At 39.6% G+C, this 15,361-nt stretch overlaps 1 protein-coding gene across 1 annotated transcript in view; it reads right to left on the bottom strand.

Moving 5' to 3' along the window:
• LOC307032138 (phospholipid-transporting ATPase ABCA1) overlaps nucleotides 1–15,085 on the bottom strand; it is a 122,104-nt gene extending 107,019 nt beyond the window's left edge. Inside the window, exons 1-6 of the mRNA XM_079669919.1 lie at nucleotides 14,967–15,085; nucleotides 7,473–7,602; nucleotides 3,999–4,092; nucleotides 3,492–3,633; nucleotides 3,285–3,412; nucleotides 364–491 (exon numbers count right to left, since the gene is read on the bottom strand). Coding sequence (XP_079526045.1) covers nucleotides 364–491; nucleotides 3,285–3,412; nucleotides 3,492–3,633; nucleotides 3,999–4,092; nucleotides 7,473–7,538 — 558 coding nt within the window. The 5' untranslated portion in view covers nucleotides 7,539–7,602; nucleotides 14,967–15,085. The remainder of the gene's footprint in view (nucleotides 1–363; nucleotides 492–3,284; nucleotides 3,413–3,491; nucleotides 3,634–3,998; nucleotides 4,093–7,472; nucleotides 7,603–14,966) is intronic.
• Nucleotides 15,086–15,361: the final 276 nt, after the last annotated feature.

Below are 15,361 nucleotides of genomic sequence, written 5' to 3'. Positions count from 1 at the left end.
TATCACTCTGTACATACCCTGCATCAATTGGGGAGCGTTAAGAGACAAGACACTCTTATTGCTGTTAAGACTTCATTTCATTCCAAATTACCTACTGAAGTCATCTTCAAACAACCTTTTTTTATCAAGCAGAAGCTCCAGTCTGCTTTGATTATAAACCGTCAAGACAAGCAGTCCCACAGGCAGCGCTTCTTGGCCGGGACGTTTTTAAACGCTCAAACACAAAATCTCCTGGCACATTTGGGCTTTTGAACATTTTGGTAAATGATGTTATTTACGCGAGGAGGTGGCAAATCATGTTTCAAAGCAGCTGGGATTCTTATCGGAGGCTGTTTGCAGGCAGTGTAACGAGATGATACTCACTGGGTTGAGTTTAATCTGAGCGTTCAGGAGGCTTTGGACGACTGATGGAGGCACCGACAAGTCCTCTTCCAGATGAGCGGAGAAGGTTTCATTGTCTCTCAGAAGACTCCTCAGGATCACAGGTCGAGCTGAAACAAAGATGGAGGATTGGGATTTTTACAGAAATGCACTTTCTGAAACAACAGCAGTGTTCTTGTTTTTTCTTAATTTTTTCAGTTGAAATGTCCAACTTTTGGCATTTTTTGACATCCATTTACATGCAAAACAGGTTTGACTGTATGATATACTGTGCATTTCTTTATTAAATACATGTAAACATACTTTGTATTGCCGTTAAGTTGATGCTGTGCGGTTAAAATGTGCTGCCATTTGTGTGTGACATGATATAACTCAAGGGTACATGGATTTGACTCTAGGCGTCCTAGCAGAAGTTAAAAAGTGTTATATTTCAGAGTTTTTTCAAACGAAGCATTATTTTGATACTTGCATCCATGTTTTAGCTCCTCACTCGCCATCTGCACTGCAGATATTCTGCAGCCTTTCTGTCTCTGCCTCCCTTCTTTGTCTATTCTCCTGCATTTGAATTCCACAGTACTGTTCACATCTAAGCATGTGTGTGTCATTTGTCTTAATGGACATCTGTCAACGATGGAAGAGAGTGTGTCTGTGGAGCTAATAGGACGGCAGGATTGATTCTGAAATGGAAACATTAAAAGTCCGTGTCTTCAGGATCACTGCAGTGCAGCTGCCCAGCAATGTTATCCTAACTGAGAGAAACAAGGGCCAAGCTCATGGAAATGAACCCTCTTCATGCATGCACCTTATGGAAATATAGTGTTTTGTTTTACATGTTGCTTTGCAGTTGCATGCAATTGAGTTTGAATGATGCTTTCTGTTAATTAAATCGTTGGTTGGTGAAATACTGTTGAATACTCGAGCTGAACGAGAGCCAGAGGAGACAATGTGCTGCTGATTGTTAAACACACATGTTCTCCTGATTAGCTGCACACGTATAGACTGCTCATTGAGAAGTGCACGCTCTGCATCTCCTCAACATGTGTGTTCTGCTCTCCGAGACTCACAGAGAGATGCTGGAGGGGTTACATAATTTAATTAGATCAGCACTTTTGCAAGTGTAACACATGCAAGGTACTGTAGTCAATTATCAGGATGTGGGAGGATGTGATACTGGGTGACTCAGAGTTCAATGAGGATACGTGTTTGTTAAAAACAACAATCATTCAGCATTGTGTGGAATGAATGATGCTGTTTGTGTTATAATAGCCTTAAAGCAGCAGCAGCATGAGGTGAGATCCGGCAGGAGGAACATGCTGTTTCTGATTGAAGTGACCACCTCAGTCTTTCAATCAACCTTTGGTAAAATAAAAAAGGGACGACAACATCACCTCTGCCTTCAGTTTTTTTGATAGCACTCAGTCTCATTCTTGTTAATGACCTTTCTGCTCTCAGCCAATCCCGTTAATTATGCCCGTGCTCAGATCTCTGATGGATTTAATCTTGTATATTACAAGCCGGCGACCCCGAAATGCAAATGGCCCCCGAGCCGTTTGTTGAACAGCAGTCCCCCTCCCGCCTTTGTGTTTTTGCAAATGAGGTGGCGTATGAAAATCTGAATATCATCAGGCTAAATGAGCCTAATGCAAAGCAGCAACTTATCAAGACAAACGATGTGTCAGTCTGCAAGGCAAATTGCATCATAAATAATCACGCGCCATTGTTTTTGAGGGATAAAGGGGAATAACAAATCCTGAGACTTGTCATCACCATGAAGGGGATACTTTCCCTGATGGAGATGACGTAGCAAAGACGCAGCACACAGATTGTTGCTGAGGAAGAGTATTTTTAAACATACAGTAGTACTTTTTCTAACAGTGGCAATACAACTTGTACATGAAGAAGACTCATTTCCATGATTGTGAGTGAGTGCTGCCAATAAGGATTACCTCAAAGTCTAACGGGGTGTCTTTAAATGTGTTGTTTTGTCCCCTGGATTATATACATGGTTTTATATGTGTACAATTATCATAATACCAACTTTAGCAAATGTAAGGCCTTTGATCAGTGGGTTATGGACTCAGCTTCCATTGTGTTACCTCATTCAGCGATTATCTAAATGGAATGGACTTTGTGATGGCTGCAGACATGAGTTTCCGTGGTCGTTTGGGGAAGTTACTTCCTGGTTCAGCAAAAGGCGTGGCTGAGGGCTGAGGACTCATATATACTCGATCCAATTTGGGACAAACCATGTGCTTCCAATCCTTTTGTATTCTGTTTCTCTTAACTACCTATTTTCTTCTACTTGGTTTGGCTTAGCCACTATATATATTCCATTTTGCGTCATTCTGGCAGGTCGGTTTGTTCAGTCAACACCTGTTTAATCGCTGTTATATTTCTTAGTGTTTTTTTCTGATGACCTCTTTTATAGGGCTATGATTCTTGTTTTTAATTAGCACAAATAAAAACCCAGTTCCTTGAAACAACTCCTGTGTCCTGTATGCCTACTGCAAATGTAAGTCCTTTCATCAGCAGGTTAAAGGCTCAATCATCATTGTATTTCCATTTGTGGCGAAAGTGATTTAAAATACTTCATGCAAGTCATGTGAGCAAATCTTGTTCATTTTAATATACTTTGCACGTTTCTCTTCAAAGCTACCTCTTTATAAATCTGCATAGCTATCCACTTTCAAACCCAATACTGCACACAATTGTTTTCCATTCATTTTGTCATATTTGACCATTTATTTTCTCTTTCTGTGTCTATCTATGTATGCATTATGCACACTCCTGTACTGTATGTGAATCCTATATGGCAATAAACCTGTCTCTGATTATGACTTATACTCTAAACTAGTTTTTTTCATATAGAGTGTCCAGCTGCATTAAGGCCTTGGTGTTCTTACCCTCAGCAGTGTTGGTCTGGGACAGGACGGAGTCCCACTGCTCCAGGTCGTCTGCCAGCAGCAGGGCCTTGCTGAGAATAGATCTGTTCACCACCAGCGTCTGCAGCTCCACTAACATCCCAGCAACTCTGCAAGAAAACACCAGAAACTGATAAGAAACAACAACCATCATATTCTGTTTGCTCCTCATGTGCAGCCTGTGCGTACATGGAGTTGTTGAAGTTGTTGACTTGTCCCGGTGTCTCCCCCGGGGTGGGGGAGTTCAGACAGGGGTTGTTGATGTTGCAAATCATCCCCTGCAGCCAGGGCAGCACGCCGGCCGAGGGCATGGCTTTGTTTGGGTAGTGACCTGCATGAAGACACAGTTTTTATTATTATATTCTCCTGAATATCACAAATTCACAATATGGACTAGTGCAATATTCCAATATGCCCAGTATTGGTTAAAGGCTAATTATGTGTTTGAATATCATTTTGAAGTAGTTATGTGAAGCTGCAGAGAAATTGTTTTTGTTTTTGTAAAGACTTAGACACATATTTTATTTGTACAGATCCTCTTAAAAGACAATTATGATAAAAAATGTATCAATCCCTTCAATAGTATGAATCACATCAATTTGCAAAGTCATTATTTTCCAAAACATAGTAATACAAGCATTAGCTTTGAGTTATTATGGAAGCACACATCCCAACTAAGAGTTTTTGCATACTTACATTGTCCTTTAAACACAGGATTGTTGGTGGAGCGCACTCCAACCAGGATGAAGAAGAGGAACAGAGGCCAGATCAATTCCACCACCAGACGCACCTGCATGCATGAGAACAGAGAAAAGCGCTCTTATTTTCATAATTTGTTTATGGAATACATGAGTGGAACATATCATGGCTCACAGCATTTCCAAAAAATGCGACATCATGCAGCAGCGTGACAAACACTGGTAAAGTCAAAGCAAAGGAGATTGGACCATGAGTGTTAGACGCTGTGTATCCATGAGATGTTGCTACACAAGCTCTATTCTCTATGTTTTTACTCCAGCTCTTCCTGGATTGATAGAGAAACCCATCAGTGTCTCCTGCAGCAGAAGCTATCACATCTAATCTTCTCCCGGATGAAGAGCACCCAGCACCTCTTCTTCACTTTAACACAACCACTTCCATGTGACATGTTAGGTTTGTATTTCCTCCCCAGGGGAAATGTGTGAAGAGAAAGCACAATTTAATGACCTCTTTCTTGAAATCCTGCAGCCTTGCTGGGTGCTCTGGAGACAAAGCTGAATCAGGTATTCCAGGTCCACTGGACTACTTATCCGTCACTGTGGAAACAGTTTCTTTATGCAAGAGTCAAGGTAGTGCGCTCCACTGAAAGCGGAGGGCAAACTAGCAATTCTACATTTCATAATTCAGTGGGAGGAAATATCTAGCAGGAGGACAAAGCTGCAGCTACTCCTGCCTTCACTTTGTTTGACCTCTCAGGCTTTTATGCCCCCCCGACACCTCCCTACAAGTCCTGCACGCTAACCTGGGCTGACCCTCTCCTCGTGCACGCTTTCTACAATCCTCTGCGCCATCATGTCCAGCAGGAAGCAGCTACACTGTCTTCATAATTAAAGAGGAGGTGAGAGAATACAATAACACGTATGGCTTAAAATACCACAGCTCCATGGCAACGTTATCAATTACAGTTACTGCAGCACAAGAGGGATTTTATTCAGTTGAACGTGCATTAAGCCTTAGTATTACAATTGTGTCAAAAATTACTTTTCAACTATTTCAAAGAAAGCAGATTGAGAATTTCAAATTGCAAGTCCTTTAAATCCCTGCAGTGTGGGTGTGTGTGTGTGTGTGTGTGTGTGTGTGTGTGTGTGTGTGTGTGTGTGTGTGTGTGTGTGTGTGTGTGTGTTTGTGTGTGTGTGTGTGTGTGTGTGTGTGTGGAGTTGTAGTTCTGCTGAGAGGGTGAATTATCATAATGTATTCCATGGGAAAGGCATGGAGAGGGAGCACAGCGATCATGGGGACTTTCTCAGACTGTCTCCCCAGGCGTCTGCCATCGGACACAAGCTTCCTTTATGAATAGATAATCTCCTCCTATGAAATTATGTGAAATACTGGACCATAAAATCAGTTTCATGCCTGTTATAAAATCTTAAAATGCCTGCTGAGGCATTCATATAATTGGTCATTAACCTCCACAAGCCCTCCACAAGCTCCATTGTCCTTGTAACTCCCACTGGTTTTGTCTAATACCGATATTTCATGTCGACGTCGTCCAAATATTCTACATTCAGAGCACATGAACTCCACTGCCCTCTCACATAGTCTTCCTGTTCCTTCTGCTAGTTGATCAAATTAACAAGGAGAAAATTTCCCGGATACAAAGTTCTGAAATAGCAAAAGACTTTGCACTGAGTCATTCCTAGAAACTTTGATGAAAGCAGATTTTGTTGTGAAGGTGTCTTTTGTTCGCTGCCAGTGGGAGGATGCTCCTGCTGTAAATCAAACACACACTGCAGCCCTTTGTAGCAGACACACACATATAACGAGACTCAGCGACAACTTGTTGAAATGCAGCAGTGACACATCTCCCCCAGCATGGGACCTCATGTCCAGCGTGAGTGGGGGGGCAAGGATTGCAATAAAGCCATATATATCACCATATTGTGTATCACCAGCAATGGATTATGGGAGACTTGAGCTCAACAGCAGAGTTAGGATATCATTTGCAAAGTTTTCTCTTTCCATCAATGACGTTTGCATAGTCTTGCATTCACATAAAGGCACTGCTAGTATTAATGTTTAAGCTTTAAAAGTAAATTGACATAGTTTAATAGTGTTTACAAAATCTATGATATTATCTACAATTATATACAGTATGTTGTATACATTTTTACATCACCTTCCTTTGTTTATATTAATATTTTCATTCTTTTTGTCATCTTTTATTGCACATTTTGATTTCAACTTCTTATGCTTACATAATTATTTCGTTATATTTTATTGCAGACTTACTTTAACTTCTTATTTTAATTTCGTATTTATATATTGTATGTTACTAGTTAATCTTTTGAATGCCCACTTTTAACCTTAACTTCTTATATTTAAATACTTTTTCATTTGAAGCATTTACTACATTTTCAGATGCTTAAATAAAAAAAGTCCCAAATAATCCAAAGATGACACGCTAACCTGAACTATAAGAAGCTAAGTGTGCATAATTAAAATTTGTGAGTGCTTGCTTAGGCCGAAAATAACTGCTGCAAACACTGCAGATATTGTAAATATGATACATATAAATACAGTTGAAGCACTTAACACAGTGGAAGGCAGTCAGATTTACTTTTGTATGCACGTAAAGCTGGTGAAGCAAGAGCACTGAAAGCAGTGAAAATGAGGAAAAGCAGGTCAAAGTTGATCTGAAGTTTAGCGGTGGGATAGTTGATGATTGCACTGTCAGTGTCAGTTTGTGTGTGAGGTGTAACAGCAGTTTCAAAGATAGCTAAAGAGTAAATAATACAACTTGTTATCTGGTAATATTTGTGTAAACTGTGGACTTTTGAGCCAACATTGATAAGAGGAGTAAAGCTTCACAACTGTGTACAAATCACAGGTGCAAATATGATATGATAGGAATCCTTGAAGCACTTGAAGACAGTTAAATAAACACTTCACATGTTAGCCATCAAAGTTGTTGGAGCATTAAACAAGTTTAAATGATGAAAGCTGAGCAGAGAGTGAGTGGAAGTTTGCACCATCAGTGTCAGTTGAATAATCTGTTAATTGTCTGCTATGATTTTTGTAAACTCTGCACATTTAGCAAACATTTCTGAGTTGTGGCAGTGCCATGGAGTTTGTAAGAGGAACCAGAGACAGTGTTTGCCCTTCAAACAAAGCGTTTTAACATCTGTCATCCCTCCCTATTCCATATATTAGTCCACACTGGCTCTGTTAGAGCAGGAAGTCAGGCCATGTGACATAATGTGCAGCAGAGACAGATCTGCTCAAATTGAAGGTGACACGTGGAATTGGTGAGCATTAAGGAGAGATTGTTCTCTGAAGGCAGCTTACTGCTATAGGAGGCTGTTTGGTAGTAAATCCCTGCACTCATGAATAACTTGATAAGACTGACCACACTGAGCAGACATATATATATTTATATATCAATACACACACACATTGATTTGCAGAGCGTACCTTTTGTCTCTTCCGCAGAGTGAAGTTCTTCCACAGCAGCAGAGTGAACTGCGTCAGGAGACCCATTACAGCTTATCCTGGCAATATCCTGCCAAAGCGTCGCTATGGCAACTGGCCCACTTAATAAACCCTGCAGGGAATAAAAGGCAGAGTTTGGTTTTTTAATACAGAAGGAGCAATGCATCTTGGGGGAGTGCCACTAATCATTCACTTCCCCGGGCCTCGGGGCTCTCGGTGCAGCACCTGTTCCAAGAATTATTATCACCTCCACTCAGCGAGGCTCATGCGCACACTCCCTGTGTGCACCTATTAAAGAGCGCTTGCTAGTTTTACTTAATGTACTGCATATTACATTATTAGGCCAAAAACAAAATATATATAATTTTCCTCTTAAAGGGGCGTCACGCACTACATATCCTCTTTTAATTAATCAGCCTTTTTGTGGTAAAGCAAAAGACAGACCTCACTGTTCATACGGACCAGAGATAGTTGTAAAATCTTTATAGCAGATTTTATAAGCCACTGAGCACTGATTACACAGACAATAAACAAATAGATCTGCTGTGGCATTTTTACACTGCTACATCAAGTATGACCTTTATTAAAAACTGACTCTGAATACAGTTGGTGAGCTCTGTTCATTACTGCGTTACTGAGTCTTAGCGAGTGTCCTGTCTCTCTCTGTGAATTACCCACTATGGTTGTAATCATTGATATGTTCAAGCAACCTTAGACAATGTAGTATAACAAAAGACAAACAATATACCATGCAAGTGCATTTTCTAAAAGCTGAAATAATAATTCAGATAGTTAGGGGTTAGTTTGGTTAAATGGTGAGTTCACATCGGACGCAAAGAGTTATGTGTGCAGCTTGATTACATGTAAAGTTAAAGGGGCCCTATTCTGCTCATGTTCAAGTTGATATTAGTATCTAGTGCCTCTACTGTGACATGTCTTCATGCTTTAATGTTCAGAAAGCTAGTTAATTAATGGCTTTTCCAATCTGTATTGATATGATGTTAATTCAGCATCATTATCGATAACGTGCATTACAATTGAATCACGGCAAAATGTTAACTTTGTTGGTTATTGGTATCTACGTAGAGGTGCATCTTATCCGAGTGACGCGAGTTAACGTGTGATAGAAAGAGTGTAAACGCAATAGGAATAACTGCAGCAATGGTTATTACTTATGACAAGGAGGTTATGTTGTGCAATGTGTTTGTTTATCTGCCAAAACACACACATCTATTCCCACTAATGCACACAGCCTTGGCGGAGGTCTGCTCTCCGAGTGTCCTTCTACTTTCCATTAACAGGATGTATTTATTATATGGTATGTTATTACCTTCAGAAAATGAGCCACACTATATATTATGCAAATAAACATGGTAATGTATTATATATGTTGTTAAATGTACGTGTATTTCAGATGCCTCTGCTAAATTATATTTCTAAAGTCATGCATGCACGGGTATCTTTTGAAAATGGGTTTCTAAATCATTAGAAAACACAAAAATGGTTTATACTTAAATCACACTGGACCATGAGCAGCTAAACACTCAAACTGTGCCCTTCAGCATTCATTTCTTCTTTAATACCAATACACCACTGCATACATTGAAGAACACACACATTGTTCAATTAACTTCCTATATTTATCAACAATATTTGTATTCTATTCAGTTTAATTGTACCATTTAATTTCACACTTTTCCTTTAACTTTCTATTTTTAAATACATTTTTTCAATTTTTTATTTTGAAATGGAGCAACTGTCGCACAAAAGGGATACATTTGAAAAAACAACAGGTTAAATATCATTAAAATGTTCCGAATTTATAACAAAATGTAATGCATGTATGTTGTAAAAAAATGTGTTTTGCCTATTTGAACAGCAGCCATTTAAATATAAACATACTAAATTATACTCCAATAGTACAACTGACAACAAACAAATGCAAGGAGGATGTTTAAATGCTCAAAACAAGAAAAAGTAATAATTGTTAATATAAAGTTGTGTTACCTAGCTATGTTTAAACACCTGTGTGTGTGTGTGTGTGTGTGTGTGTGTGTGTGTGTGTGTGTGTGTGTGTGTGTGTGTGTGTGTGTGTGTGTGTGTGTGTGTGTGTGTGTGTGTGTGTGTGTGTGTGTGTGTGTGTGTGTGTGTGTGTGTGTGTGTGTGCGCGTGCGGGGGGGGTCTCAGATGAGCTTTTTAGCCCCAGGGCCGTCCTGACAAATGTGCCACCTTTTACCGCTCCATTTCCCCTTCCTGCACATCTCCCCTCTGTGTCTTTACATTATTTACTGCTTCTCCATGGATGCTTTATTTACTGTCATGGGAAAGTTGAGCTAACTGCACTTCCAAACTGAAAAATAAGTGCTTTAATAGACGCTCAGGACAATTGAAATATCTATAAGAGAATATTTTTTAGATGAAACTAGGTCTCTCACTATCCCTACATCCGTTTGACGATCTATTTCACAAACATAACTACGCCCAAAAGTATTACTCTTATATTGAGAGCATTTTAAACCACTGTGTGCTGGGACCGGAGGGCTTGTTGACGTTAGGGGATTATAAATTATATAATATACGTTTTATTGGCTTATTTTAACAACGTGATGTTAGGATTCTTTCCAATATTAATAAGTATAAGTAGTTCATGTTACTATAATGGCAAGTATAGATGTTTTGGTTTGTAAAGCAATACAAATATCATAATGCTGTTTAGTCATACTGCTTTGATTCCTCTGCTGTGAATACACGCTATAGGTTGAATGTTTTATAATAATACTAGCTCCTGCACAACAGTTTTTCTTGTAGTACTCTCTCCACTATTCACAGCTCTCAAGACTTCTGGACGGAGATGGTTGTTATGGAATTGTACGAGGGGAAAATGGGCTTTACAAAGAGGCCTTCTCCACGCTCGAACGCTCGACTCCATCAGACGCGTGTATAATTGAGTGTGTGCTACATTGCCGTGCACAGCTTTCAAGCGTCGTCTTTTGAAACATGTAACGGGCAGAGAAGGACAGCTTGGAACCACCTCCACTCTGAAAAAATGTCAAGCATGAAGGGTAAACAACATCTCCCAGAATATACTCCACCCATACGTCAAGAAATGTTTTTATCTGAGAAATATGTGTGTGTGGGCGAGTTCTGTGGAAAAGCCCAGCTCAAGGACTCTTTTTCAATTCCACATCTAAAGACGAGATAACAAGCAACAAGAGAGGGGCTGATTTTGATTTGCATTGCAGCCGCGCTGTTACCAAACACCATGAACACAGTTCTCCAGAGAACACACACTGTGGAGAGTGTTTTCCAAATCAAAGTTTTAATCTACAACTAGGTGAATAATCAAAACTTGTTTTTCACAAAAGTGTTGACATCAGGCTGGAATCAGCTTTCTCAGTATTATCGAGATAATGTCTTGATACCAAAAAGCTAAATATTGAGAGGATATACGTGCTGAAGCATGGGAATTGTTTGGGGTCCATCGAAAGCAAAGTGCATTATTTCAGCGTACAAGAGTACAGATATTTACTCTTAAGGCCAAAATGGCTGCTGTTCCACTTCCTTATTCTTTCATCTTCTAACCAACTTTTTACAATGGAGTATTTTTCTCTGATCATGCTGCTGATTTAATTGCTGAACAATTTAATCAGCAGCATGTTCCCTGATCGTGCTGCGTTAGCTCTTTGTGAAACAATAAGGTGAACTGATTAAACACTCTAATAAAAAGACATTAAGAGGACTGAGCTATTTCTGAAATATTGTGTATAATACAAAAGAAACAAAACCTGTAGCTCTGGCTGAAGTTGGACCATAGCATTAAATGTGTTGCTTTGAACAACGATAACAGTTCCTTATTTCTAATGAACTCACAATGGTGGGTGAAGGTAGCATAAGATAATTTCTCCAGTCTTTAACACTGGGGAAGTAACTCAGTCTCAATGCTTCCTGCTCCCATTCATTGCTACAATCTAATATCATGACATTTATATAAAGATACTTTTTTTTGCAACCAAAAACATATTCAGAAAACCATTGATCTCCAGGCGAGAGAAAAGGAAGTGATAAAATGCTGAGTCATATCACTGTTTTAGGACTTAAAATTACAGGTCATGACCAGTGTTGGGCAAGTTACTTCCAAAATGTAATATATTACATATTACTTATTACTCTCTTTTGAAAGTAATAAGTTACATTACAATATTACTGTCTCTGAAATGTAATGAGTTACACTACTTTAGTTACTTTTTAGTTACTTTCACCAAAATAACCGCAAAAGAATAGCTAGGTATTTTAAATGCTAAAATGTAGTTTAGTGCAGCTCATTATGCATCCAGTGAAGGGCAATGTGGTATAGCATAACAACTGTGTAGGCCCTTAAGGCTACTAACAACTTGTATTACACGGCTTAGTTGAATACTCGATTCTGATTGTAAATTCTTAACATGTGACACGTTGTTAATACAGCAGTACAGACCGCTGTCAAGGACTATAATGAAGGTTAACATATTGTAAATCAAGGCAAATATTATTTAAACCATGCTCATGGTTTGAAATGGCAAACATTGGAAGGCAAAAGTATTATTAAAACCATGTAGCCTACTACATCATCACCTTGGTCCCATCATATATGCTGGGATGAGAATATTTACTGTGCTTGAAAACTGGTATCACATCATCATGTGAGGTTGACTTTGTGACCTGGAGAACATTTCAGCTGCAACATTAGCTCGTTGATAAGCTTGGGATATGAGATCTTTTTGTAGCCATTCGTGGTGAAGGCATCTGTGCTATTGTATGCATTATTTTTGACCCAACATTTATACAGGCATGTCAGAATATGGTACTATTTTCACATGAATATTCTAGCCATTGTCTATTTTTATACCACAAGCTGCAAAATGACCGCCTGCAAAATGACCGCCTGGTATACCTGGTACCTGCGCCGCGGGCCGCAGAGGGGCGGCGTAGTTTCGGGCGGCGAAGACTGCTGCTCCGGGGCTGGCGAGTCAGGCGGGAGTAAGCTAGTGTCCACAACGGAGGGTAACGTGATGTCCGCATCTGACCTGTTGCTACTGTCTGCAGTAGATGCAGTGTTGCTGGCGTTTATTGATGGTTGCTTTAACCATTTTCGTATAAATGATTATCCACAGATCAGATGTGTGTCACTGCTGTGGAAGCACTTTGGAAATGATGCACGTGCAGCGGAGCAGGTCACGCGCACCTGACACAATTTGTTGTTTGTATTTTTCGCTACGTTCTCTTTTTGAATGGTTGCATAACGTTCAACTTCCCCGAAGATCTCGACGCAAAGCCTGAAGGGTAAACACCAGGTTTACTAATCTACCCGCACAATTTGTCAGGTGTCGGAATGTCTCGCTATGTTAGTACATTCTTAAAAAACAAAACACCATTTCATTTCGGGTTAAAATGTGTTGTAACTGCGTTACTGAGCATTGTAACGGGTAATATATTACCCACATTTCATTAGTAATGCGTTACATTACTTCGTTACAGCTAAAAGTAATATATTACTGTAACTCCGTTACTTTTGTAACGCGTTACACCCAACACTGGTCATGACACAGTTTTAGGACTCATAAAGCTAACTCGTATTAGGGTTTTAGGACTCAGAATGCTTTGTCATGTCAAGTGTTTTAGAGAACTAATGCTGATTCCTGTTAGGGTTTTAGGACTCATAATGCTGAGTCATGACAGGGTTTTAGGACTCAATGCTGAGTCATGACAGGGTTTAAGGACTCATAATGCTGAGTCATATCAGGGTTTAAGGACTCATAATGCTGAGTCATATCAGGGTTTAAGGACTCACAATGCTGAGTCATATCAGGGTTTAAGGACTCATAATGTTGAGTCATATCAGGGTTTAAGGACTCATAATGCTGAGTCATGATAGAGTTTAAGGACTCATAATGCTGAGTCATGTCAGGGTTTAAGGACTCATAATGCTGAGTCATGATAGAGTTTAAGGACTCATAATGCTGAGTCATATCAGGGTTTAAGGACTCATAATGCTGAGTCATGATAGAGTTTAAGGACTCATAATGCTGAGTCATGTCAGGGTTTAAGGACTCAATGCTGAGTCATGTCAGGGTTTTAGGACTGATAATGCTGAGTCATGTCAGGGTTTACAGTCATTCCTGCAGCCCTCTATTGGCTCACCCCCTTACACTGAATTTACTGCGAGTTTTAAGTCCCTAAAGGCCCAGCCTTGTTCATGATACAGTATGCTTTTTACATATAAGCAATATGGCCTGTCTGCTTACACAATATGACACACGATAAAAAACCTAATGACCTGACATCAGACAGGAATAATGAGTCTCTGCAGACCTTTGCCCCATGGTGACTTCCTCATTGGAGAGCACACAAAGATTACAATGATTATAAATTGTAGTGATTTAATGCTGCAAAACACATTTTGCTCTATTGTTCCCGATTTAAATATTGTTTTGCCCCGGGGGTACAGCAGATTATGCTAAACTAATTGTCTGAAGTCTGATACCAACACGAAAAAGGATTAGAGAGACAAATGTACCGGATTTTAGCCAGCTTGAACTCAGTTAACAGTTTATTTTCTGAGCTAATAAAATGTGACATCTTCCCATATGAATTGTATCCAAATGCAATATACCTCTTCAAACTGAATTAGTAACCAAATATTTAAACTTCAATTCAAGAAAACTCGAAGTGTTGGTAGATTCAGTGACTATTCACACCTGTATCTACAATTAGCAATGCTAATACAACTGATTGTTGTTAGCTTCTGAAATTAGTTTAACCCTTTGTCTCCCATTTAATCAGAGAGATATAAGAGTTTGTCAAAAATAATATTGCAGGTAATTGGTTTTAGAAAAGTAATATACCTCATTTCTACTTAGTGACTGCACTTCCTGTCTATCAATTTGAGCAGCTAATTACACATTCATTAAAAACAAATGAAAATGGTAAAGAAAAACATTGCATGACGTTAGCTCTTAATGAATCATAAGGACATGTCATTCAAGAAGACAGTATTTTGCACATACACAGGAACAACATGCGTCACTGCGTTTTTACTATCGCTTACATCAGGCTCAGTAAATCATTATCATATAGCGGGCTAAAGTCCAACGTATGTCCCCTTGTGACTCAGCAAAAAAGCTGTAAAACGTTTGAAATTTCACATGAAGTGAACTATAGACAAAATATCATTTAAGAACCAATCCTTCATTTCCTTGTCAGCTTTTCTTATTTCATTTTGAACAGCTGTCAGCCTGGAGACGAGTTTATTAAATGGTCTGAAATAAGATAAGCACTTCTCAAAGCTCTCTATTTGATCCGTTACAGACAGACAGGCAGGCAGGCAGAGAGGAATGGAAGGAGACACACAGCTAGCCTCAGGAGTCCAGAGCGAGCTATACAACAACAAAAGGAAGCTACATAACATGTGTCCTACTGTAGAAAACAGAAACAACCTACCTCTGAGCTGTTAGCTCCTCACCCATCAGAACATCTCAGGGCCTGAAGACGAGCAGTTAAACACACACATCTCCTTCTCTTCCTCTCACACACTCCCTGCCTCTATCCTCTTTCACCTGGAGTCATAAAGTATGCAAACGACCTGCGTGTCGTGGTGACTGTAGCCACAGTGACGCGGCAGCAGGTAGCACACCGGTGGAGGAGATGCTCCCTGAAGCTTCACCCTGCAGGACACACTTCCAGTCTGACTCTTGGAGCGTCGGCCTACAGCACTTTACATGTTTCTGTATTCATGCTTCGTGCACAATTGTCCTGTGGGTTCTGTCGCCGTGCACTTAGAAATGTAGTCACCTGTTGTCTCAGCGTAAATTATTCATGAGCTAATTAGACTTAAA

The sequence above is a fragment of the Notothenia rossii genome (assembly GCF_949606895.1).
Source record: "Notothenia rossii genome assembly, chromosome: 3".
NCBI classification, from domain to species: Eukaryota; Metazoa; Chordata; class Actinopteri; order Perciformes; family Nototheniidae; genus Notothenia; species Notothenia rossii.
Note: the sequence above shows the minus strand (reverse complement) of the source record. Positions and strands in the feature narration are given on the sequence as shown.